Source organism: Poecilia reticulata, linkage group LG15, assembly GCF_000633615.1.
Source record: "Poecilia reticulata strain Guanapo linkage group LG15, Guppy_female_1.0+MT, whole genome shotgun sequence".
NCBI classification, from domain to species: domain Eukaryota; kingdom Metazoa; phylum Chordata; class Actinopteri; order Cyprinodontiformes; family Poeciliidae; genus Poecilia; species Poecilia reticulata.
In genome coordinates, this window is record NC_024345.1 from 20,073,445 (window position 1) to 20,095,840 (window position 22,396).

The 22,396-nt window shown below is 39.9% G+C and overlaps 2 protein-coding genes across 2 annotated transcripts; one reads left to right on the plus strand and one right to left on the minus strand.

Annotated features, from left to right (window-relative positions):
• Nucleotides 1–337: 337 nt before the first annotated feature.
• fbxo11a (F-box protein 11a) lies at nucleotides 338–12,701 on the plus strand. The gene is made up of 22 exons (XM_008429919.2): nucleotides 338–672; nucleotides 3,587–3,711; nucleotides 3,814–3,895; nucleotides 4,994–5,138; nucleotides 5,551–5,680; nucleotides 6,177–6,260; nucleotides 6,336–6,468; nucleotides 6,550–6,656; nucleotides 6,772–6,883; nucleotides 7,393–7,499; nucleotides 7,865–8,002; nucleotides 8,179–8,396; nucleotides 8,471–8,651; nucleotides 8,781–8,903; nucleotides 9,796–9,881; nucleotides 10,003–10,079; nucleotides 10,172–10,315; nucleotides 10,417–10,527; nucleotides 10,632–10,739; nucleotides 10,821–10,929; nucleotides 11,021–11,119; nucleotides 12,106–12,701. The coding sequence occupies exons 1-22, from the start codon at nucleotides 579–581 to the stop codon at nucleotides 12,233–12,235; spliced, it is 2,643 nt and encodes an 880-aa protein (XP_008428141.1). The 5' UTR covers nucleotides 338–578; the 3' UTR covers nucleotides 12,236–12,701.
• An 838-nt stretch (nucleotides 12,702–13,539) lies between these two features.
• On the minus strand, nucleotides 13,540–21,505 carry msh6 (mutS homolog 6 (E. coli)). Its single transcript, XM_008429920.2, has 10 exons — nucleotides 21,083–21,505; nucleotides 19,720–19,922; nucleotides 19,434–19,612; nucleotides 16,763–19,319; nucleotides 16,279–16,562; nucleotides 16,082–16,199; nucleotides 15,486–15,575; nucleotides 15,257–15,411; nucleotides 13,834–14,033; nucleotides 13,540–13,757 (listed from the first exon to the last, which is right to left on the minus strand). The coding sequence occupies exons 1-10, from the start codon at nucleotides 21,355–21,357 to the stop codon at nucleotides 13,676–13,678; spliced, it is 4,143 nt and encodes a 1,380-aa protein (XP_008428142.1). The 5' UTR covers nucleotides 21,358–21,505; the 3' UTR covers nucleotides 13,540–13,675.
• Nucleotides 21,506–22,396: the final 891 nt, after the last annotated feature.

A 22,396-nucleotide genomic window follows, 5' to 3' on the forward strand; every position in this document is an offset into this window, starting at 1 on the left:
TTGTGTAATGAATCTATATGAGATTAAGCTTTTAAGCACGTGACTAAGTATTTAGGCTTTTCTCTTAATATTCTTAGTGAGATGCATATAGCCTACATATTTTATACCTTAACCCACTGAGGTTCAGGACCAGTATGTTCGTTTAGTAGTGTCAATAAACACTGTATGGAGATCATTTGTAAGCTAAAGTAACCAGAGCCCTACTGTAGCTGCGACAAACCACACATTCCCATACAGTGCATACTTTTTAAAAAATGTGTTAAAGTCTAAAGAGCGTCTTAAATCGAGCGCCTTCAACAGAAAAGGCAATGAGAAGGCGAACAGTCTACGCATGTGATGCGACTGAGGCCTGACGGACTGTCGCTGTCTGTTATGGCTCCTCCTGCTCCAGAGGAACGGGGCCAGACGTAACACCAGTGCGGGCGAACGGGGAGCAGCACAGCGATACGGTCCTCTCGAGCCGCGGTGAAAGATGGCAGCTCGTCAAATGCTTAACAAAAAGAAATAGACGGCGTGTTCGGCGTCGCCTCTTCTGCCGTGAAAGCTTCGACATTTTCTCAAGATTACCAACACCCCAAATGAACTCCGTCAGAGCAAGTAACGTTAGCAGAAGACCTAGGCGAGTATCAAGGCCGCGCCCGGTGCAGCCGGATAGGAACCACCAGGAAAGAGGTAATTTTCCTTCAACCAGCGATAGCTTTGCTGGGAGGCTTCTCAAACTCCCAGCCGCAGTTGCTTAGTCTTGTATCAGGACAATACGTAGCAGTTTCGTGTATTTTTTAAGCTAAAATGTAGGACATAAAGAAAAGACGGGTTAGTCAGTGTGAGCCTAACACGGCGTTCTCAGTCGGTGAACTCTAGTCAGGAAACGCCGAGGTTTGTGTGTTTGTAGCTGGCATTTAGGCCGCGCTTTGTTTTGCTTGATTTTATGTCCCGAGTCGACTCGTCTTTTGCTTGTCTCACGCAATACCGCTGCTGTTTTAAGTGTTTTTGTGTGACAGAATTGCTAATGTTTCACAATTGAATAGCATAATGTAGATACTGTAGTAGAATGACGGATGACAAACGCCTGGAAGGGCGCATTAAAGGGTTTTGCTAGTTGCAGTAGCATGCTAATTAAAGGTAGCCCGTACTAGTTAGTTATTATTGGAGTATTTAGACAGTTATATACGTACCTTTGCTTTCATACCGTAAGCCGTCATTTCCCCCTAAAAAAGCCCCAGTCTTTATAACCTCTGCGATGTTAAAATGTCAGTCGCGCTGCCCGTCATTATGACTAACTTTTTCTCTTGAAATAACCCATTAGGTTTTAGCATTTTGGGTGACATTAAACAGTGAACCATTAGTGGCCTCAAGTTGAAGCATTTTCTTGTACTTGCACAGTCTTATTGTCAAATTGCCAATCGTAAGGGGAATGTACTGGTAATAATTATGGTCTGAATGTAGTTTGACGTTATTTGCATCGCTAGGGGATGGTGAAATATTTGATCTCTAAATATCAACTGAATGACATTCAGCAGGAGATGTGCACTTGCAAATGTTATTCAAAGAAACTAGAATAGGAGTGGGCCATTATAAATTTTCATACAGTAGGCTTCAATAACATAGAGTGGAAAAAAACAAAACATGTCTTGTAGTACATTTTACATTTATTTAAGATAGAAAAAACAATAATTGTTCCTACTTCTGCAAAAATAATGCAGCAAATTGATCATCACAATGGCAATGTTGTCATAAAAGTGACTGCTAAGTTCTGTAGGGGATTTCAATTAAACATTCTTATTACCTATATTTAGTATAATAGTTTAACAGGACTATTTACAAACTGATGATTTTGGTTATTCTTATCATACCATGGTTATTTAAATAAGTAAAGTATAGAAACTTTATATGGCATCATTAAAATGAATTTAAACCATAGGGATGATATAATGTATTTCAGCAGCAACTTAATGCTATTCTAAAAAAAAATAAAAATAAAAATAAACAAAGAATATGACAAATACATTTAGGTTTTAAATATTTGATACCAACAAAAAAAATTGCTACTTTACATTTACTGGAAACTGGGAATGATTTCATATCAGAGTTTAACTCTGGTATGAAATCATTTTCGTTTTAGTTAAAACAGTCAGAGAAGTCGGGATTCCAATATGGAAACGCCTAAGTAGCCATGTCTGTAGTACTTCTTACGATTGTTTTAAGCTATACTTTCTAGATCCAAACACCGGTGTCAATTTCTTTAGTTCAGAGTTGTAGGCGCTACCCGTAACATGGATTTCAGATGCACTCTTGTAAGTGTGTTCTGTAAAATTTATATACCCCCCCCCAATTTACCATTGTTGATGCAATGCTCGGCCATACTGGATCTTGAAGTCGGCATCTGAACAATTCTGACTTTCCTAGTTGGAAGTCCGACTTCCGGTTGATTTTTCTGACTAAAATGGAAATTTTTTCGGAACACAATACTTTTTCTAGGTGTCATTACAGCTAAATTATCAACTAAATTAGAAAATGAACAATGTTTACAATACTACTGTGCAATGAAACTTTGATCAAGGAACAAAAAAATAAGAATAATAATGATAAAGATGGGCTTTAATGAAAAAGATGATTAAAGTTGCTCATTGGGCAGTGCTGAAGGGCACCGTTAACTAAGCGTTTCTACACCACAGAGAATAGATTGTAGTAGTGTAAAATTAATTAATATTATTTTATGCTTGTACTGAAACGTATTTGCATACTTAAACTGTACTACAAATGGGTTTGTACATTAATACATATTTTACATAATTTTTACTTGTAATACATACTGTCTGTGGTTAGTTAATGGAAAGTTTGAAAAACTGAAACTCATTAGTTGCTTAAATTAGTTCTTTGAAGTGTAAACATAGAAAGTGGAGTAATTTGCAATGGTATTGTGATTCTTACAGAAATTACTCATTACAGTACTATTGTTATAGTAGTAATAATGTGATTTTTTTTGTGAACTAGAGCTGTGTGAACTAGCTCTAGTTCACACAGCTGCATCGTTAACACTTTTTAAGGCATATTTGGTGGTTTTGTGTTGTTTATGTAATAATCGATTAGATTCTTATCAAGCAGATACGAGTCTAATCAATTATTTATCACAGCCTTTGACCTTAGCTGTCAAAGGTCAAAACCTTTGACAGCTACAGAGTATCTTACAGAGTAGATCTTAAAAGGGACAATTTACCTTTCTTGATTTTGATCTCGGCTCCTCATGAATACTATTTGGTGCTCGCTAGTGTGTTTCTTATGTCTTCTAAGTTTATTTCTGAAAGCTTATATTGTAATTTGAACAGTTAATTCAGCTGATGAGTTATTGTATTAATCCTGTTCAAACAGGTATTTTGATATTTCAGCATTTGTGAGCTTCAAAACAAAATATACCAAATAGGAAACATTTTATTTAATGGTACATAAGAAACTTTTCTTTCTCAGGAGCTTAAAATTCACATGAACAAAAGTTTTTGCCCACCATGTCCTTGATAAATGCATTTTTTGTTGTTGTTGTTTGGGTTGATTTAATTACCATCTTTTCCCCCCCATCTATTAACTGTAGATGAGGACATTCCTGCAGAAATGGTTGCAGAAGAATCCGGTCCAGGAGCTCAGAATAGTCCCTACCAGCTTAGAAGAAAGTCTCTACCCAAGAGAACGGTGTGTCCCACAAAGACAAACATGGAGGTATGGCCTTTCTAAAGCAGCAGGCGGAAACGATTGATGGAAGAAAAAGGTTTTTAAAGATGATTCTATAACTAATAATGAGAAATTCCCTTTGGCCTACAGGGTGCTTCCACTTCAACAACAGAAAACTTTGGACACCGACCTAAGCGTCCCAGAGTTTCAGGAAAGTGTCCAGATTTACCAGGTACTTACACACAACGTTTTTGTCTTGTTTCTTCTTTAGAGCACACTCGTCATTATGTTTTACATATGTTGGGAGTGAAAATGTTGGGTGAAAAATTTGTCAATGTAAGCTAATGCAAAAAATTTTGTGGCAGCTGTTCATAAAGATGTTTATATTTACTGCAGTACTTGTTTGTAGTTGTGGCTTTTTGTTATGCTTGTCTATTTTTCTGAGCTCCAGGTTATTTCGCTCCTTCACCAATTTGCACCTCCATTTTTCCCTTCCCACTTCTGATTTGTACTTGAAACCAAATAGTTTTGTTACTGTCTAGTTAAATCATTGTGCATCAGTTTACTTTTCAACATGGTTAATAATTCTGATTAAATAATTGGGTTAAATAGTCTTTAGAAATGCAGAAAAATCATTTATAATTTAATTCAATTATATATTATTTAGAGTCTTTGTTTTGCAACCTGTTTATCCTGATTGTTACTTGGACCAGTATTTTGACCTATTTGAGTTGGATGGTTCTTCATAAATATGATGGATTTTAACACCCTGTCAAACCAGAACACCTCTTAAATGTGATTTAAGCAAGCATAAATTCATATTTTGAATTAATTAAGCTTTATTTATCCATCAGTGCAGTTTTATATTTTAATAGACAACAATTTGGGTTGATCTTTTTGGATTAAACATGTAGTGCTGCTCTAAACTTGTATATGAGGAACTTATAAAGTCTGGTGTTCGTGACATTTGGGCCTGTCATCCTCTGCTGCTCTCGCCAAAGGACTTGAAATGGATGTTTGTCTGTGACACAGCCTTGCTGTACTGAAGCCAACTGTCAGCTTAGATCATGTTATGCACAAGGTTGGCCAAAGTGGCTCATTTTAAAATAAGCAATTCATCTATTTACAAAATATTGTAGTAATTTTTTTTTTTTTTCATTTATTGCTTCATTTTGACTTGGTGCCACAAATTCACACAAATATTTTTTTATTCTTTCTCCCATTCTAGCTGTTTAAGCAACTTTTTTTCCCCTGTGATCTTGGTATAAATATGTCAGGTCTGTTCCCACAAGCATACGATGGTCTAACGCCGTGGTCGTTGTCTTCCCAGCTGCTCCAGCAGAACAGTATTTACAGGAGAAGCTTCCAGATGAGGTGGTGCTGAAAATTTTCTCGTACCTGTTGGAGCAGGACTTGTGCCGTGCAGCTTGTGTGTGCAAGCGCTTCAGTGAGCTGGCCAACGACCCCATCCTCTGGTGAGCCTTGTTGTCCAATTAATGTGACTTGTATATCGGTATTTAACCCACCATATTCTAAGACTGTAAAGCAGCTATTCTAAACCCTGAGGATTGTCAACATTGCCAGTTTGTGGATCTGTTGCAAGGATGCACAACTTGACATCACGTTGTTGTTATTGAATATTGTGTTTTACTTGGTTAAAATTAAGTTTCAGGGGTCCCTATACATTTTTAAGTAACTTCATCTTTCATTTATCCAGCTTTATTTCAAATTTCCAGTTGTTTTCTGGGATACTACTAAATGCCACAATGATCACTATAATTAAACATTTATTTAAGTGTGTGTGTAAAGGAGAAACGTATAGGTATTTAATGTGTTTGTGACCTATATGAGAATATTAATTACTCTTGATGTTTTTTAACATTTCAGGAAGCGATTGTACATGGAGGTTTTCGAATACACCCGACCTATGATGCACCCGGAGGCAGGAAAGTTTTACCAGATAAATCCAGAAGAGTATGAACAGCCAAACCCGTGGAAGGAGAGTTTTCAGCAGCTGGTGAGGAAATCTCATTTATAAAATAGCTTTCCTCCTCCTTGTGGTTTCTAGCAAAAGTTAGCATTCACCCATCATTTTAGAGTTTTAAACCAAACTAAAAGAAGATGCATTTAAATGTCTTCAGCTTTCACTTTGTCAAAATTTGTATTATGAGAACAGCATATTTAAAAAAAAAAAACTATATTATTAAAATGACTCCAGAAGGATGTTGTAGTGCAGTTTGTCTTCTGAGAATTAAGTGTAGATTTGTGTGTATGTGGAGGTGGATTTCCTAAATGAAGCTCAATATGTTTTTTATATGTTTCTCTAGTAAAACTAAACTCCAGGTGCATAGAAGAATGTAGAAATGAGATATTTCTGCTCATTTTTATTTTAAAATTCTCCTTTATTTATTTATTAATTTTTTTGCTATTTATGAATTTGCATCTGAAAATCTTGGACTATTATTTGTCCAGTATAAATTATTTTCTCTGTCTGTGTTGTTTTCCTTTTTTAGTATAAAGGCGCCCACGTTAAGCCAGGCTTTGCAGAACACTTCTACAGTAATCCTGCCAGATACAAAGGAAGAGATAACATGTTTGTAAGTCAAACAGCTTTTTTAACCCTGATGTTTTTTAATCTATATTTTTTAAGCTCACTTATTTATTTTTTCCAGTATTATGACACCATAGAAGACGCTCTGGGAGGCGGTCAGGAGCCTCACTTCGACGGCTTGATATTTGTCCACTCTGGTATTTACACGGATGAGTGGATCTATATTGAATCGCCGATCACAATGATTGGAGCTGGTATGTCCGTCTCAAATCTATTTCAAAAGTACATTTGAACTAATCTTGTCCTGTTATTAAACTTTTATAATCTTTCTGTAGCTCCTGGGAAGGTTGCAGAGAAAGTCATCATAGAGAACACCAGAGACTCCACTTTTGTTTTCATGGAGGGCTCAGAGGACGCTTACGTTGGATTTATGACTATCAGGGTAAAAAGACTCGTGGTTTATAATTGTCGTATGTAACAAGTTTAGTGCAATTTCTCGTTTCCATGGTTGTGCATGTTTATTGTTAGTTATTTTGTAATTGTTGTCTGCTCTGCAGTTCAACCCTGACGATAAGTCTGCCCAGCACCACAATGCGCACCACTGCTTGGAGATTACAGTGAACTGCAGCCCCATCATCGACCACTGCATCATCCGTAGCACATGCACAGGTAACACTCTGTCCTCTAATACAAAACTAGGAAAGATCTGGCTGTTTTATATTAAAATTCAAGACATTTCAAATTGAAAAATAATAATTTGCATATTATTGCTATATTGGTTTGAAGTGTTATATTACATCGTGTTGTTTTATCTTTATGTACTTTAACTCTGAATTGCCTTTGGCTGAAAGGTGCAATATATAATAAAGCTGCCTTACATTATCGTATTGCTCTTGTACATTTCTTAGAATCTGCATCTATCGTTTTTTAGAACTGCGGTTTTCTTACTTTGTATATTTGACCTCACTTACTTCTATGTCTTTGTGCTTTAATTTGCTCTTTACTTTGCTGCCGCTGTGATAAATACAAAATGATTATATTTTATTCTTTTCTCTTCTAAAATAAATAAATCTGTAAATGACTGGAGATGCTGGACTTATTGGCACTTTGTTTTTCTTTTTAAACTTTTTTTTTTTTTTTTGCATTATGCATGTTGACATAAGGTTTTTCTGTTTCAGTTGGGTCCGCCGTGTGTGTGAGTGGTCAGGGGGCTTGTCCCACAATAAAGCACTGCAACATCAGTGACTGTGAAAATGTTGGCCTTTACATCACTGATCATGCACAGGTAGTGTACACTTTTTGCATGTATAATGTTAGCATTTGATCATCTAGATTTGTGTGGCAGTAATTTCATCTTCATTCTTCTAAAGGAGTAGAATCTCAGATACTGTTAGGTACTGAGAGATCCACCAGTCAGGCTATTCTCGGCTGATACAAATTTTAGATTTTCTTTGAGATTATAAAAATAACTTTTTCTCACTTGGGATGATAGGGTAGGGTTAGGATGTTCTGCAATGATCACCGGTCTTAGAAAAATTGTCCAATCACATAAAAGTCCCAACAAATTAATCTTTCTGTTGAGAAAATCGCTTCTGGTATACAGGCAACAAGTGGAAATAATTCCTAATACGTATTCATGTTGTTGTTTAGGGCATTTACGAGGACAATGAGATTTCAAACAACGCTCTTGCGGGGATTTGGGTGAAGAATCACGGCAACCCAATCATCAGAAGGAATCACATCCATCATGGCAGAGACGTCGGCGTCTTCACATTTGATCACGGCATGGTAAGATATAAAAGCTTCTCACAGTCAGCTGCTGGGTTTCCTTCCTAAATATTTGGTTTCAAACTTTCTGCTCCTCTTGCAATGTGACAAAACAGACCTGTGTAGTTGTTTACACACATGTTCGATACATCTTTCCTCTTTGCGCACTAACTCAGTATTGCTCCGTGTTTCTGTAGGGTTACTTTGAGAGCTGCAACATCCATAGGAACCGGATTGCCGGCTTCGAAGTGAAGGCGTACGCCAACCCCACAGTGGTTCGCTGTGAAATCCACCACGGTCAGACTGGTGGCATATATGTGCATGAAAAGGGACGCGGGCAGTTCATCGAAAACAAGATCTATGCAAATAACTTTGCAGGCGTGTGGATAACCTCAAACAGCGACCCCACAATAAGGTCAGTGTGGCCAGACTGACAGCTGGGGTTTTCCCATGCTACATGCTCAAATATGTTGTTTTGTCCAAACACAGGGGTAACGCCATCTTTAATGGCAACCAAGGTGGCGTTTACATTTTTGGTGACGGCCGAGGCCTCATCGAAGGCAACGACATCTACGGCAACGCCCTGGCAGGAATCCAGATCAGGACGAACAGCTGTCCTATTGTGCGACACAACAAGATCCATGACGGTCAACATGGTGGCATATATGTGGTAAATACAGCTGTTAAAACAAACCTTTTGGTTCATTTTCTTCCATTTTTAGTTTGTAGCTTCAGTAGATTTTCTACTCTTACTTGGAAACGTAATAGTGTTTGTTTTTCTTTCTTTGTGTGTGTGCAGCATGAAAAAGGACAGGGAGTCATAGAGGAGAACGAGGTGTACAGTAACACTCTGGCGGGTGTGTGGGTGACGACAGGCAGTATGCCAGTGCTGAGGAGGAACAGGATACACAGCGGGAAGCAGGTAAGATGACAGCTGGTTATACGAAACAATTATGTGCAAGTAAAAAGTAAAGGGTCAAAGGTAAAACCCTAACCTTTCCTTATTGTTTTGTGCTATTGGTGAATATTCTTCACTTAGCTCCTTTGTCATGGAAAATTATTATATTTATCAAGATTCAGCTTAAAAACAAGGATTTTAAAGAGAACTTGTCAATAACTAAGAGTTTAAGGCAAGAAATGTGTGAAGCATTAAACATAATTTTGTCCCTTTTGGAATTTTTAGGCCATTTACTTTCATTCTACGTCCATTTTGTTGAATACATCATCACTGCAGATCATCTGCTTATTTTTTTTTATTCCTCTTTAAAAATGTAATTTACTGCTTTCCAATAGGTGAATTACACAAAACTGAATTAAACAAAAATTCCAAACAAAATTAAAAATTTACACATATTCCATTTTATATATACCAGGAGGAAAGAAGCTAATTTTGTTTGACTTGATCACAAAATCATTTGAGTGGTTAAAAAAACCTAAATATTGTTATGCATAGTGAGAAATAAACTTCATTCATCAAAACAAACATAGTGATGACAGTATTCCATCACAATCTTGAAAATGTTTATAAGCAGAACTGATATAGCTGCCAATTTGTAACAGTCACTCGCTTAAATAATGAAAGAGGGGAAAAAATACTTAAAATCTCTAAAAACGATCTTTACAGATTTTCTTAGAAAATGTTTGAATGAAACCCTGTTTCATTATACAATCACTTGTTTACGTTGTTTTGTCATTTTTTTTATCATGGTAATGCCATTAATTCTCGATCAGAGTGCTAGCCTTTAAAGCTCTTCAGTTTTGTGTATTTTATCAAGAAGAACAATATTAAATCCCAATATGTGTTATTGACACAGGTTGGGGTTTACTTCTACGACAATGGCCATGGTGTGCTGGAGGACAACGACATCTACAATCACATGTACTCTGGGGTTCAAATAAGGTTTGTCAGGAAAACAAAAGTCAATAATCTTGAACATTCTTAATCCCAAGTCTTGATTTATATATACTGAAATAAACGGTCTGTTTTAATGTACTCCTTTCATCCTTTTTCTTTTCTACAGGACTGGCAGCAATCCCAAAATCAGACGGAACAAGATCTGGGGCGGCCAAAATGGAGGCATTTTGGTTTACAACTCAGGTGGGGATCGCAGAGGGATTTTTTTTTGCCAATATAGTGCTTTGCTATTGCCACTTGTCATTTTGTTTACTCAATTTCTCCTGGCTTTCCAGGCTTGGGATTCATTGAGGACAATGAGATCTTTGACAATGCAATGGCGGGAGTGTGGATCAAAACAGACAGCAACCCCACGCTGCGGAGGAATAAGATCCATGACGGGAGAGACGGAGGGATCTGTATATTCAACGGAGGACGAGGTAGTTTATCAATTTATCTAAAAGTCACAGATTGATACTGTTTAGTATTTTTCCTGCATTACTACTGCAGTAAATCTAAAAGTCAGTCTTATTTTGTGAAGGTTTGCTAGAAGAGAATGACATCTTCAGAAATGCCCAAGCAGGTGTTCTCATTAGCACCAACAGTCACCCCACACTGAGGAAAAACAGGATATTTGACGGCTTCGCTGCAGGTGGGCAACACACGCGCAGCTGTTTTTAATAAACTTTGAATGCTGTTTGTTTTTATTTTGTTTAAAAAGAGTTATTTTCAATATGTTCTGTTCCTAAATTGAAGGTATTGAGATAACCAACCACGCTACAGCGACCCTAGAAGGCAATCAGATCTTCAACAATCGTTTTGGGGGGTTGTTCCTGGCATCTGGCGTCAATGTTACAATGAAAGGTAGTTGCATGCTCAAATAATTTATACTAAGCACTTGTTAATAAGATATTAATGTTTACATTTCTCCTATGTCTGCTTCAGATAACAAAATACAGAACAATCAAGATGCCATTGAAAAGGCTGTGAGCAGAGGTCAGTGCCTGTACAAGATTTCAAGTTACACCAGCTACCCAATGCACGATTTTTACAGGTAACAAGCTCAATCATGGAGACAGTAACGATCTCTCATGATTTTTGTGTTGGATTTTCTTTTATTAATGATTCATTTTTGGTCTACACAGGTGTCACACCTGCAACACAACAGACCGCAATGCCATTTGTGTGAACTGTATCAAGAAGTGTCACCAAGGACACGACGTGGAGTTCATCAGACATGATAGGTCAGTGTATATATTCATATTCAGTTAATTCAATTAAGCTTTGTAAATGTACTTTTTTTCCCCCCTAAGAACAAGCTATTTTATCCCTAATATAGTTTATATTAATTGCTTTTGTGGGTGAATTTCACAAAACTTTAATAATTAAATTAAAAATTGCAGTACGTTCTTACAGAAAAGAAATTGTTTAATTTTTTTTAACAAAACTTCAATACGTAAATGTGAAATTCCCCACATTGTTGTGTGCAAGTGTTTGGATTACTAACTTTATTTGTAATGTAGAAACAAAACAATAATAATAATAAAAACATAACAGAGGAAACAAGTGAAGGAAACAAGCCATTAACTACTTCAATTCTCTATACAACATATATTCATGAATTTTATAAAATTTCAGCCCACTTGATGGAAATTTTTCCCTATATAGTTGACTTTCTGTCCTAGTATTCCATATACAAACAAAAGTAATTTTTATCAGGAAAAATTGCATTTCCAAGTGCAATTTTTAGGAATGTTAACTAGATGTTAGTATCTAGTATCTTAACTAGAATTTTGAGACAGATGCGTCTCAAAATTAGAATTTTGACACGTTTCTCATTGGTTATTAGAACCAGACGCGGCTCCATACTGTCCCCCGAAAGACGCACAATGAACACTTACTGCGTTTGATTTTTAATGCTCAGCACTTACTGAAGTCTTACTTCTTGAGGATTTTTGGCTTGAAAGGTGCTAAATAAATTAAGTCCATTTATCATTTATATAGTTTCAAAAAGCATTTGAAAGACGAAGCAAAAAAAATCATGAAAATTTAAACTCACCTCAAACTGCCTTTGCAAATGTTATTCCACTTGCATCAATGAAAATGGCCAAAAATCCATTTTACAATTAAATGCAACATTAATTGTATGCGTTTCCTGTCTACAAGTGGACTAATATTCCTGTTTTTGCATTATAATTTAACCCACAATTTAATTCTTCTTCTTCTGCAGATTTTTCTGCGACTGCGGTGCGGGGACGCTGTCGAATCCATGCACGTTAGCTGGGGAGCCGACTCACGACACAGACACGTTGTACGACTCGGCTCCTCCTATAGAGTCCAACACGCTGCAGCACAACTGAGCCCCAGACCCGAGGACCCTTTGTGCCTCGGCTCAATTGAACACACAGACACTTTTAGTTGTGCAGCAGAAGAGGAAGCCCGAACTAAGTAACAAATTCACTTTGACAGAGCAAATACAGCGTACAAAAAAAAACAAAAAACACTTGGGACATGAAAATGCTTAAAGATGTTTAGAGAAAAAAAAAAAGTCTTGATGATGGATGCCTTGCTTTTTGTAAAAAAAAAAGAAAAGAAAAAAAAGACACCAGTGGATCAGAGGAGAGCAGCTGACTCAGGGTTTGTGGGTTGAACTGGTGAGACAGACAAAAGCCACCTTCGCTCATCTTCCTTAAAGAAGCGCAAGAACAAGATACTTCAGTGATGTACAGATCCAGAGTTCTCGTCAGAGGAAAATGTCCCACTTCCGATGCTTCCACCACTTGGGCGACCGATGTTCTTGTTTGTAACATACGGGGTAAAAAAAAACAAAACCCTCCAGCACTTCAGCTTTTTTTTTTTTTTTCAAGAGAACTGATGAGATTTGATTTTATGTTTTTGTGTAGTTTTGTATTTTCATGCAAAAATCTTACTGTACTTGAATGTCTTTATTTTATAAATTTTTTTTGGTTATTCCCCAGAATTGCTGTAATTATACTCATGTCGCAGTATCTAACTTCTTTCTGTGAAAGAGATCAGAGAAGAGGATAACACTAAACATTTTCTCCAGCAATGTTGACTTATTTTTATTTTTTGCAACACAGAAAATCTGATGCCGAAATGTGCTTTGACAAGACCGCTAGAGCCTGCTTTACGTATTCTATGCATATCGTTTATTTTTCCATGTTGGTTTGCTAAATATGCGTTTTAGAAGCATGAAACTTAATCCAAAACAGCTTTTATTTACAAACCAAGTAAAAGTGAAACGATTACCGATGTGAGAGTATAATTACACATCCGATGGGAAATGATCCAAGTCCTGTTTGTTTACATCTGGTTCTGTTTTAAAGTGTTGCTTCATTGTCTAATATCAGATGCTTGCCTGTTTTTACATCCACAAAATTAAAAGCAAAAAGTCTTGTAAAAGCATAATTCTTAGGATTTTTCTGTTTCCAATGTTGCTGGAGAATCGAACAGCTTTTGCCCTACAGAAGCTGAGACAAGTACCTATTTACAGCGCTTTATGGTTTCATCGCCTCCCCCCCTCCTTCTTTCATGTGTACTGGTGATTGTGGATTTCTCATACAGACTGAAAATGTATGCATGTATCATAACATCTAGACTTAATATATTGTGAAGTATTCAATAACCGTTATGTAGGCGCTAGTGTGAATTAAAAGGGTTTAATTTCCTAGATGAAACATTGTCATTTTTTTAAAATAAACTTTATTAGATCATTGCAGTAGTGTTTTTTCCCCTCCCTGAAAAGAACAAAAATAGAAACATGAGGGTTTGTGGGTAAACTACAGGGTGTTGAGCAGTTGAACGAGTGAAGTGAAGTGCGCGTTGTCTGGAGCAGGATCTTCAGCGAACTGGCAGAGTTTCCTGCAGGAAAAATGGAGGGAAAACGTCAACGGAGCTGCAGCGCTAAACTCGCTGCATGTTTCAAAAGGAAACATACCTGAATAGTCTGAGGCTGATGGTGCTTCTCTCAAACTCTCTGGCCTTGCTGTGTCCAGACTGGATGACCTCCTCTGGCAGGTTGGCGAGCCGCGCCGCGTTGAAGCCGTAGCTCTTTGGACAAGCGCCGGTGATGAACTTGTAGAGGAACGTGATCGTTTCCTGACTCGGATCCTCGCATTCGTTCTCCACCATGCACGCCTACAGGGGACAAAACACAAGTTGTAGTGGAAAAGTGAAGGCAGTGGCTGATTTGTTGGAAAGAAGCACAAACTTTCTTCTGCAACGTCTAACGTTAGTTCAGGAAGCAGCTTGAGGCCGGATCGGAGGATGCAGCTGTTCTGTAATCTAGATGAAGCCACCAACTGTTAAAATTCTCCCCAACTGTGATCCTTTGGTTATTGCTTCACTCTTTATGTTGAAGTTTTAAAGCCCATTTTAATGACTTGGAAAGAAATAGATTGGGACAGTTAAGATTCAAAATAATGAGATTCAACATATTTTCATCTTTGAAAGACCAAACTTTTAGTTTAAACTCATATATGGACTTTCAATTTCAAGATACATCATCAATTTCAAATCCTTTTGTCTGAGAGTAAATATAGCGTTTTAAGTTATACCTTTGTCATGTGAGGGCAAAAGTGATTTCTACAAAAGCATTCAACTGCCAGAGCATGGAAATAAATTCAGGAGCAAAACAAGATGCAAAACTCATTAAACCGAGATGAGTTTTAAATCTCATCACAAGAAAGTTTCATGTCAACGCTCCGACTTCTTAAAAAGGCAAAACGGGCTCTCACCTGTTGATTCTAGATGAAGTCTAAACATCTAGAATCATGGTGTGTTGTGGGAGGAGTCAAATGACAGGCACATACAAATGAATGTGGCTGAACATTTGTATCCGATTAGTGCGGTGGGTGCTGAACCCGGATACTAAATAAAAGTTAGAAGACGTTTCGGGTTGTAGGCTGCAGTACAAGTTTCAGCGGAGAAAAATGGAGTAAAAACAACAGGATTCGCTGCTCCGCAAGCAGACTTGGAACACTAACGACGTTAACATAAAAATGACACTGCAAGTCAAAATATTAATTTCCATTTTATAATTAAGACAATGTGTTTTATTCTTTCAAGTGGTGGAAACGGGATTCTATTGGGAAGATCCTGATAGGATCTTGGATTAAATTCCAATAAACCTGAGAAGTTCTTTTACACCACTTGGGAAATGAAAAAAGAAAAGTCATAATTTTGTTTTCTAAAATTTAAATCACACGTTTATGGCTTTGAAAGTCAAATTCATGACTGAAAACAGTCAATTATGAATTAAATAATTACATTAATGACAAAACATTAATGTATATGTTGAAATTATTCCTCCATAATAGGAAACATTTAGAATATTGGAATAAAGGAATGCCTCCTCTTACCATGTGGCCCAGTCGCACAGCGGCGTTGTTAGCGTAGTCCTCTACCAGGGAGTGGTAATGCGTGGAGAACAGAGTGCGACAGCAGATCTTCTCAGCAAGCTCCTTCACGACAGCGCTGGCGATGGCTGTGCCGTCATATGTAGCTGTGCCCCTTCCTACAACACGCCACAGCCTCATGAGTCACCATGACAACGCAATAACAGGCAGGAAGCGCAAATCAAAGTCTCACCGAGTTCATCAAGGAGCACCAGAGAGTGTCTGGTGGCGTGGTGCAGGATGCTGGCCGTCTCGCTGAGCTCCACGTAGAAGGTGCTCTCGCCTGCAGAGGGACAGAAAAACGGCTTAGACTGGAGGAAGAAGCTCAGATTGTCATGGATACGGGCACACAGCAGGTCCTGATGCTCAATTACAATTCTTTTTTTAATAAAATCTGATTTTTTTTGTGTGTAGTTGTGATGCCACTAAGCCTGTCGCAGTTAGCAATACCTCAATTAATCGCTTGATGAATTAAAATGAGATTCATGTTTTCCCTTTACATTATTGTTTGTTTTTCTACTTTTTCTCTACCAAAAACTTGATGACAAAAGGCTTCAGTTTGGTTTTTTGGACTCAGCTACTTTTTCTGAAGGACAATTTTGTTTACAGAGACTTCAGTATCTATTTTATTTGTTGCTTCAGTTGTTTTGTTTATTCTGGATATTAAAAGTGTCATTCAGTTTCAGTGTTACGTGTTTGTTAGAAATTAGTTTATTGTTCTTCAAGAGGGTGAACTTGGATTATTATGCATTAGTCTGTATCAGAGGTTAAAGGTGTGTGTGGCGTTACCGGCCATGATTCGATCCGATGCTCCCAACCGAGTGAAGACCCGATCGACCGGAGTGAAGCAAAGGCTCTCAGCTGGAACGTAGCATCCGAGTTGAGCTAGGATGATCACAAGTCCACACTAGAAAAACGACGTTTATTAAAACACGCTGGCAGAGAATACAAAACAATTTTTTAATTTAGTGAAAAAACAAGCCCACCTGTCTCATTAGGGTAGATTTTCCCCCCATGTTTGGTCCCGTTACAAGGACACATGAGGCGCGACCTTCCACCTCATCACCTTCACTGTTCCCAGGGCAACCGATGAAGATGTCGTTAGGAATGAAGTCATCACCAAAAAACGTTTTAGTCACACATGGGTGACGGGATCCAGTGAGGTTAATGAAGGGCGTGCCGCGGTCATCGTCCTCTGGTAGAGCCACTTGGGGTCTGGCCATCGGCCCGTCGCCACCCAGACTGTAGCGGGACAAAGCCAGCAGAACGTCTAGGGGAAAAAAAAGGCACAAAATGAAACTCGGAAGAAACTCAGGGATGAACGAAAAAGAAAGCGATAGAAGGGAAAGCTAATGAGCAGACGAATCTATGGACAGATGATAGATCCTCTACCTCCACATGGACAGCCGGAAAGATAGATGGACAGAGAGACATGGATAAATATGTAATTGTGACGTCAGCGGTTCTTACCCAGCACGGCCATGCATTCCACAGCCGTCCTCCAGTCTCTGTAGTTCTTGTCGAAGTTGTAGAAGAGCCTCCTCATGCAGTCCTTCAGCGCCGCGTCTCTCTTCTCCTCGAATCCCTGCAGCTCTGAGAAGAGCCGCTCGCTCTCCTTCGTCACGTAGCGCTTCCAGCCTTTCTTTGTGGATTTCACTTCATACTCCTCGGGGATGTTCCTCTCCGAAACGCTGTCGGGAACTTCCATCTGAAAGCGGTTCCGCCCGGTTCCCCAGTACGCCATGTTCTTACAGCCAAGCCTCTTCTTCTGCCGCTCCAGGTAGTCCTGCAGGTCCCGTTCGCAGGTTTTGATTCCTGCGAGAGCCTGGTCGAACTCCGGGTCGAAGCCAGTCTTAGGGGTTATGACCCCAGTGGTGCGGGCTTTCTGGTGGTCGAAGGCCGTCTCCCAGCGCTTCAGCTCTGCCGACAGATCCGGGAAGAGGCCGTCCTCTTCCGTCTTCAGGCTGACAATCTGACGAAGCAGCGTGGAGCGAAAGTCGCCTAAAGCCGCAGCGAAAGCAGAAATGATCTCTTGCATTGTTTTGAAGCCTTCTAGCGCTGACAAGAAGTCGGCGATCTTGCGCTTGCTGTAGGTGACTTCCTCATAGAGCACCGCTCTGGAGTCCGGGTGGTCCTGGTCCTTCAGAGGGGTGCCAAGGCTGTGGATTTTACTCAGAAGCCGCTCCAGATCCGGAAGCTTCTTCAGCAGCTCTGAGACGTCGGCGGCCTGAGCCTGCGCTGCAATCAGGTCGTCCATGGCGTCCAGCCTGCCCCTGATGGAGGCGGGGTTACACAACGGAGCGCAGAGCCACTGCTTCAGCAGCCTCTTACCAAACGGAGTAGAGCAGGAGTCCAAACGCTCCAACAGCGTCCCTTCGGTTCCCCCTGAACCGTTCTGGAAGATCTCCAGGTTCGCCAGCGTCACGCCATCCAGGACCATCCGCTGACGGGTCTGGGAGAAAAAACTGGCGGGTCCAGCAGCTTTTTCTAACTCCACATCAACAGGGACGTACTCTTCGAAGTTGGCCATGGAGAGCAGCTCTTTGTCAACCAGACATTTCTTCAGGTAGAAGATGCAGCCGCCTAAAGCCGACAGCGCCAACTCGTAGCCTTCCTTAGGGGACAGACACAGTGAGTCACTCTCCGAGGTCATCCTCCGCAGCAGCGCAGGGAGGAATCCGTCTCCAGCCGTCTCCTCAAAGTAATTCTCCTCCGAGAGGGTTTTCAGTGTCTTCTGAGCATCCCAAAACTGTGTCCCTGCGCTCAGCCCTTCCTGCAGCGCGGAGGACAGAGACGCCTTCAGGATTTTGCGGGTCTCGGCAGACGGGTTACTCTTTTCGAAAAGGACCTCAGCAGGTGGGAAGTGTGCGATTAAGGTGCGTAGCCGTGAACAGTGGCGATCGTCTGAGAACTGACCGATGTGGAAATATCCCATTGATGTGTCTGCGAAGCAAACGCCGTAGGTGCGATGGCGTCCAGAGCTCTCGTCTTCAGCCTTTTCCTTTAAGCTCAGGAGAAACTTGCTCTGGCTCTCTGAAGGAGCACCGTCCAAGACGCTGTAGGTTTGGGTACCGCGGGTGATAATCCGGCAGACTTCCCTTCTGACGACGCGGTCGAACTTCGTGGGCTTGGCCATGGTCTTGCAGCGCGCTTCCATCATTTCCGGGGTCTCCGTTTGCTCCACGCGGGCCACCTTGTAGCCCTTCTGCACCAACACGTCTGAGAAACGCGCAAAGCCAATTTCCGGGAAGCCGGAATGCGCCCACGTGCCCTTCATGAATGTCAGGCCGAGCTCGTTGACACCAATCACGGCGTCCATGTGGTACAGCTCGTAAAACTTTCCCACCTTGTAGAAAATCACCGTGTCAAACATCCCAGACTTCAGCTGCCACCAGCGGCGCATTCCAGGAGTGTTTCTGTTCAGGAAGTCTTCGGGGACGTACAGAGTGGTCGGGTCGTAGTCATCCTCACTCTGACGGCGTCTCTTACCGTCCTTCCTCCGACCATCCTGCAGCCATTCCAGTTTCTCATGATCCCAGGTTGTCGCCCCTCCAGCGGGACCGGATCCGTTTGCTTGGCTCTCGAAGGTGTCTGGGGCGGAGAAGGCGGACAAGCGGGATTTGGCGTCAGCTGTGATCATCTTTGGAGCTCGTTTAGGTCCAGCTGAGGGCGTAGCTGGCGTCTTCGCTTTCTTACTGGCGGATTTGTCTGCAGGACGTTTTCGCTTCACAGGTTTGATCGGGCTGTCTGCTTCAGACTCTTGGCTGCTCTCCTTCTCCTCCTCTTCACTGCTCACGGTCACCTCTTCCTCCTCTTCTTCGCTGGTGGATGCAGCTTGCTCTGGTTTGAACTCCTCGTCTGATCCGTCGCTGTCTGAGGCCATGATGATGCGGCGGCGTTTGGGTTTGCCTCCTTGCTCTGCGGAGGAACGCGAAGAACGTCGACCGACTTTTGGCAACTTCACTTCTTTGCTTTTCTGTTCTTCCATGTCACTGACCTCTTCATCACTCACTGTTGGCTTGTCAAGCTAAGAAAAAACAAACAAGTAAATTTTAAATAATGATTGAATTAAAATTTTAATTGAGTTAAATGCAAGGTCAGTAATCCATCAATCTCATTCTAACAGGCTTTTTATATTCACCTCCATTTCTTCTTCTTCATCCTCCTCTTCTTCATCAGATGGATCCCTGCAGACCGGCATTTTTAATCGTTTTTCAGGACTATCGAAAAAGGATTTATCAGCGAGCTCCATCGCACGACGGATCACGGGTTTGCTGCTGAAGAACACACCCCCCGGTTTAACATCACTGCTGTCAGACCCTAAAGAGACATAATCTAGATTAGATTATCCACACAAGGACTCAACACAAACTGAAACATCAGAATAATTAATACTGTTTTAATTATGACTAGTAGAAACAGCTCACCTTGGTACTCTCTAATGTATTTGGTGCTGACCCATCCTCTAGTTGGAGGTTCATCAAAGAAATGGACATGAATGCGCTGATCCCGACCTTTGCCCCTCATTTGCTGGCCTGTCAGAGGTTGAGGTACCACCATGCATGGCCACCAGGGGTGTCCTTCCAGTTTGGCCCACACGAGGGCGCCAGCACCAAATGAGCATTTGGAGCTGCCAGAGGAAAAGAAGAAGTCACAAATCAAATTGTGTATGAGAAACTATAATCTTGTCGTATTTGTTTGTTTTGTTGTTGTTTTTTCAGATTGGAAGGATTATGAAGCAACAATTTCAATATGTTTTGAAAACAAGAATTGCTGCAAAAGTTTGGCTAATTATGCTAAATTTCCTCAAAGCCAAAATTAGAAAAGTAAAAAGATGGCTAAGAAACCGCTCTCTTTTTGTAGCCATGGAAAACCTTCCCGCATGGTTCTGGCTGGATATTTGACCACTTTTCTCATCATTAATCCAAAATGCCTGCTGATCACCACCAGCATGGCAGATATTTTAAATAAACTCAGGGGTTTCTGATGAGACGATGGGTCAAATATCCTGACACAATTATGCCATATGGTTACTGATGAGTATAAAAAGAACGGGCTATGCTTGATTTCAAAATCAAATCAAATTAAGCATAGTTCAATTGTCAAAAATGTATCAGTAAATGACTAAAATTAATATGACAATTATGCCAGAGGCAAAGGATGCAATCTTATGGCCAGGATGGCATGTTTAAATCATTTTTGAGCTAAAGGTCAACTATGAATGAATATTAATGAATATTTTATACTCTGATAAACCCAGACCCTTATTGTATCTGCTTGGAGATAAATTGTTAAATAGAAAAAAAGCAGACTCTCAAAAACAATAAGCTGCTACTACAAAACTGTCAGCTTTATAGCTTCAGCTACTTTAAACATCTATTCAAGAACAGTCTATGATAGGTTGTTGTTGATCACTTATATGATTTTACTCTGATTTTTGACTAGAGAACACTGTAGGACAGTGTAGTAAACATAGTCTACCACTAGAACACATGTTATCACACCTGCAAATCGTCATAATGCCTTCACTTTTGATAAGCGATGGAGATGATTCACGTTTGAGGTTTACAACAGAGGGGCTTGGTTTGCAACCACAACCTGCATCTATTTTTAAAAATACGACAGAAATAACATTTAACTATGACACATTTCAGAACTGCAAAATTTATTTTTGATACGTTTTGAGCACAAAGCTTGCTGACCATGCTGTAATTTTTTTTTTTTTTTTGTCAGACGGGGAAATGAAACACGTTAAGTGACACCAGGAATTACACGGTTCCAAAAACTGACCTGTTTTCAGTCGTCGCGGCCTTGTCTCCGAACAGTTTCTTAAATCCTCCGCTTGCAGGCTTGTTCTGTTTAACTTTGCTGGTCTTACTTGGCTGCTGCTGCTGCTGCTGCTGCTGCTTGCTTTGCGTCTGTCTGGCTTCTTCTTTGGGAGACGAGTTGGACTTCTCCACGGAGCTCGGCAGGTTCGCCTCGGCCGGGGAGGAACTCTGCTTCGGTTTGGAAACCGGCGGCGGAGACTTGGTGAAAAAGTTGAACAGAGAGCTTTGCTTCGCCATGTGCTCTCGATTAAATTCAGCTTTCGCTGCCTTTTTCAGATACAGTTCCGAAAGGTAGAGCCCTTCTGATCCTCCAGTCGCCACTACCACCAACTAGCATCCAGTAGCCACTAAACTCGCCACTCGCGGGAAACAAACGCACGCGACGTTGTGGGCGTGAACACGAGCTTTGTCCAATGACAGGCGACGACACTGTAACGTGGAAGAAACGAAATCAAAACACAGCTTCACTTGTTGGTCACGCTGTTGGCGCGAATACTTCTTTTTTCTCATAAACATACAAGCTACACCCTCATGGCTTATCAGAGTACCGTACACAAAAATTTTACTCAAGTATCACTACTTCAACATACTTTTACTCAAGGAAAAGTAAAAAGTATCCGTCCTAGAAATTACTCAAAGTACCGAGTAACTGAACAAAAATGATAACTTAATATTTTAAAAATTACATCATGGACCAAAATATAAAGGTAAGTGGAACTTTTGGTATTTTAAGGACCGAGATGACAATTCATAAAAATAACAAAATCAGGCAAAATAAAATTTTTCCAAATCAGTTTCTTTCAATTTAAAACTTTAACAAAAAGTGCATATTTGTCTTTGGTAAATATTTTGGCTAAAAATGTTTGTTTCACATTCAGTGGGCAAAGAATCCAGATATTTTACTCAAGTAAGAGTAGCGATACCTTATATTTTATTACAGTGTAATAAAAATACTCTGAAAGTAATTTTTTTCAAAAAGTTGCTCAAGTAAAGTAATTGAGTAAATGTAACTATTTCCTACTCTCTGGCTTATGTTGATAAATGGATGGTGTCACCAAGTACCTTATGTAAATAATGCAACAAAAAAAAACGAATCCAAATTGATAACACACCATGTTTTTACCTTACAGAACAATTATTATCTCCTAAAAGCTAACTGAAACATACATAAATATACTTGTAAACATTTACACACAGTATAAAGTTTGCACAGAGTAAACACTTTCAGGATTTTGCTTTTATAAATATTAACCCCCTCTGCTAATACATTTTTATA

Bases quoted from the DNA above. Each gene is read 5' to 3' on its own strand.
- fbxo11a (XM_008429919.2), top strand. From the start codon at position 579: ATGAACTCCGTCAGAGCAAGTAACGTTAGCAGAAGACCTAGGCGAGTA. The intron at 6,657-6,771 runs GTAAAAAGACTC...TCTGCTCTGCAG, and splicing joins TTGGATTTATGACTATCAGG to TTCAACCCTGACGATAAGTC. The intron at 6,884-7,392 runs GTAACACTCTGT...TTTCTGTTTCAG, and splicing joins CATCCGTAGCACATGCACAG to TTGGGTCCGCCGTGTGTGTG.
- msh6 (XM_008429920.2), bottom strand. From the start codon at position 21,357: ATGGCGAAGCAAAGCTCTCTGTTCAACTTTTTCACCAAGTCTCCGCCG. The intron at 16,200-16,278 runs GTGGGCTTGTTT...TCGTTTTTCTAG, and splicing joins AATCTACCCTAATGAGACAG to TGTGGACTTGTGATCATCCT. The intron at 14,034-15,256 runs GTAAGAGGAGGC...TGTCCCCTGTAG, and splicing joins CTGTGCGACTGGGCCACATG to GCGTGCATGGTGGAGAACGA.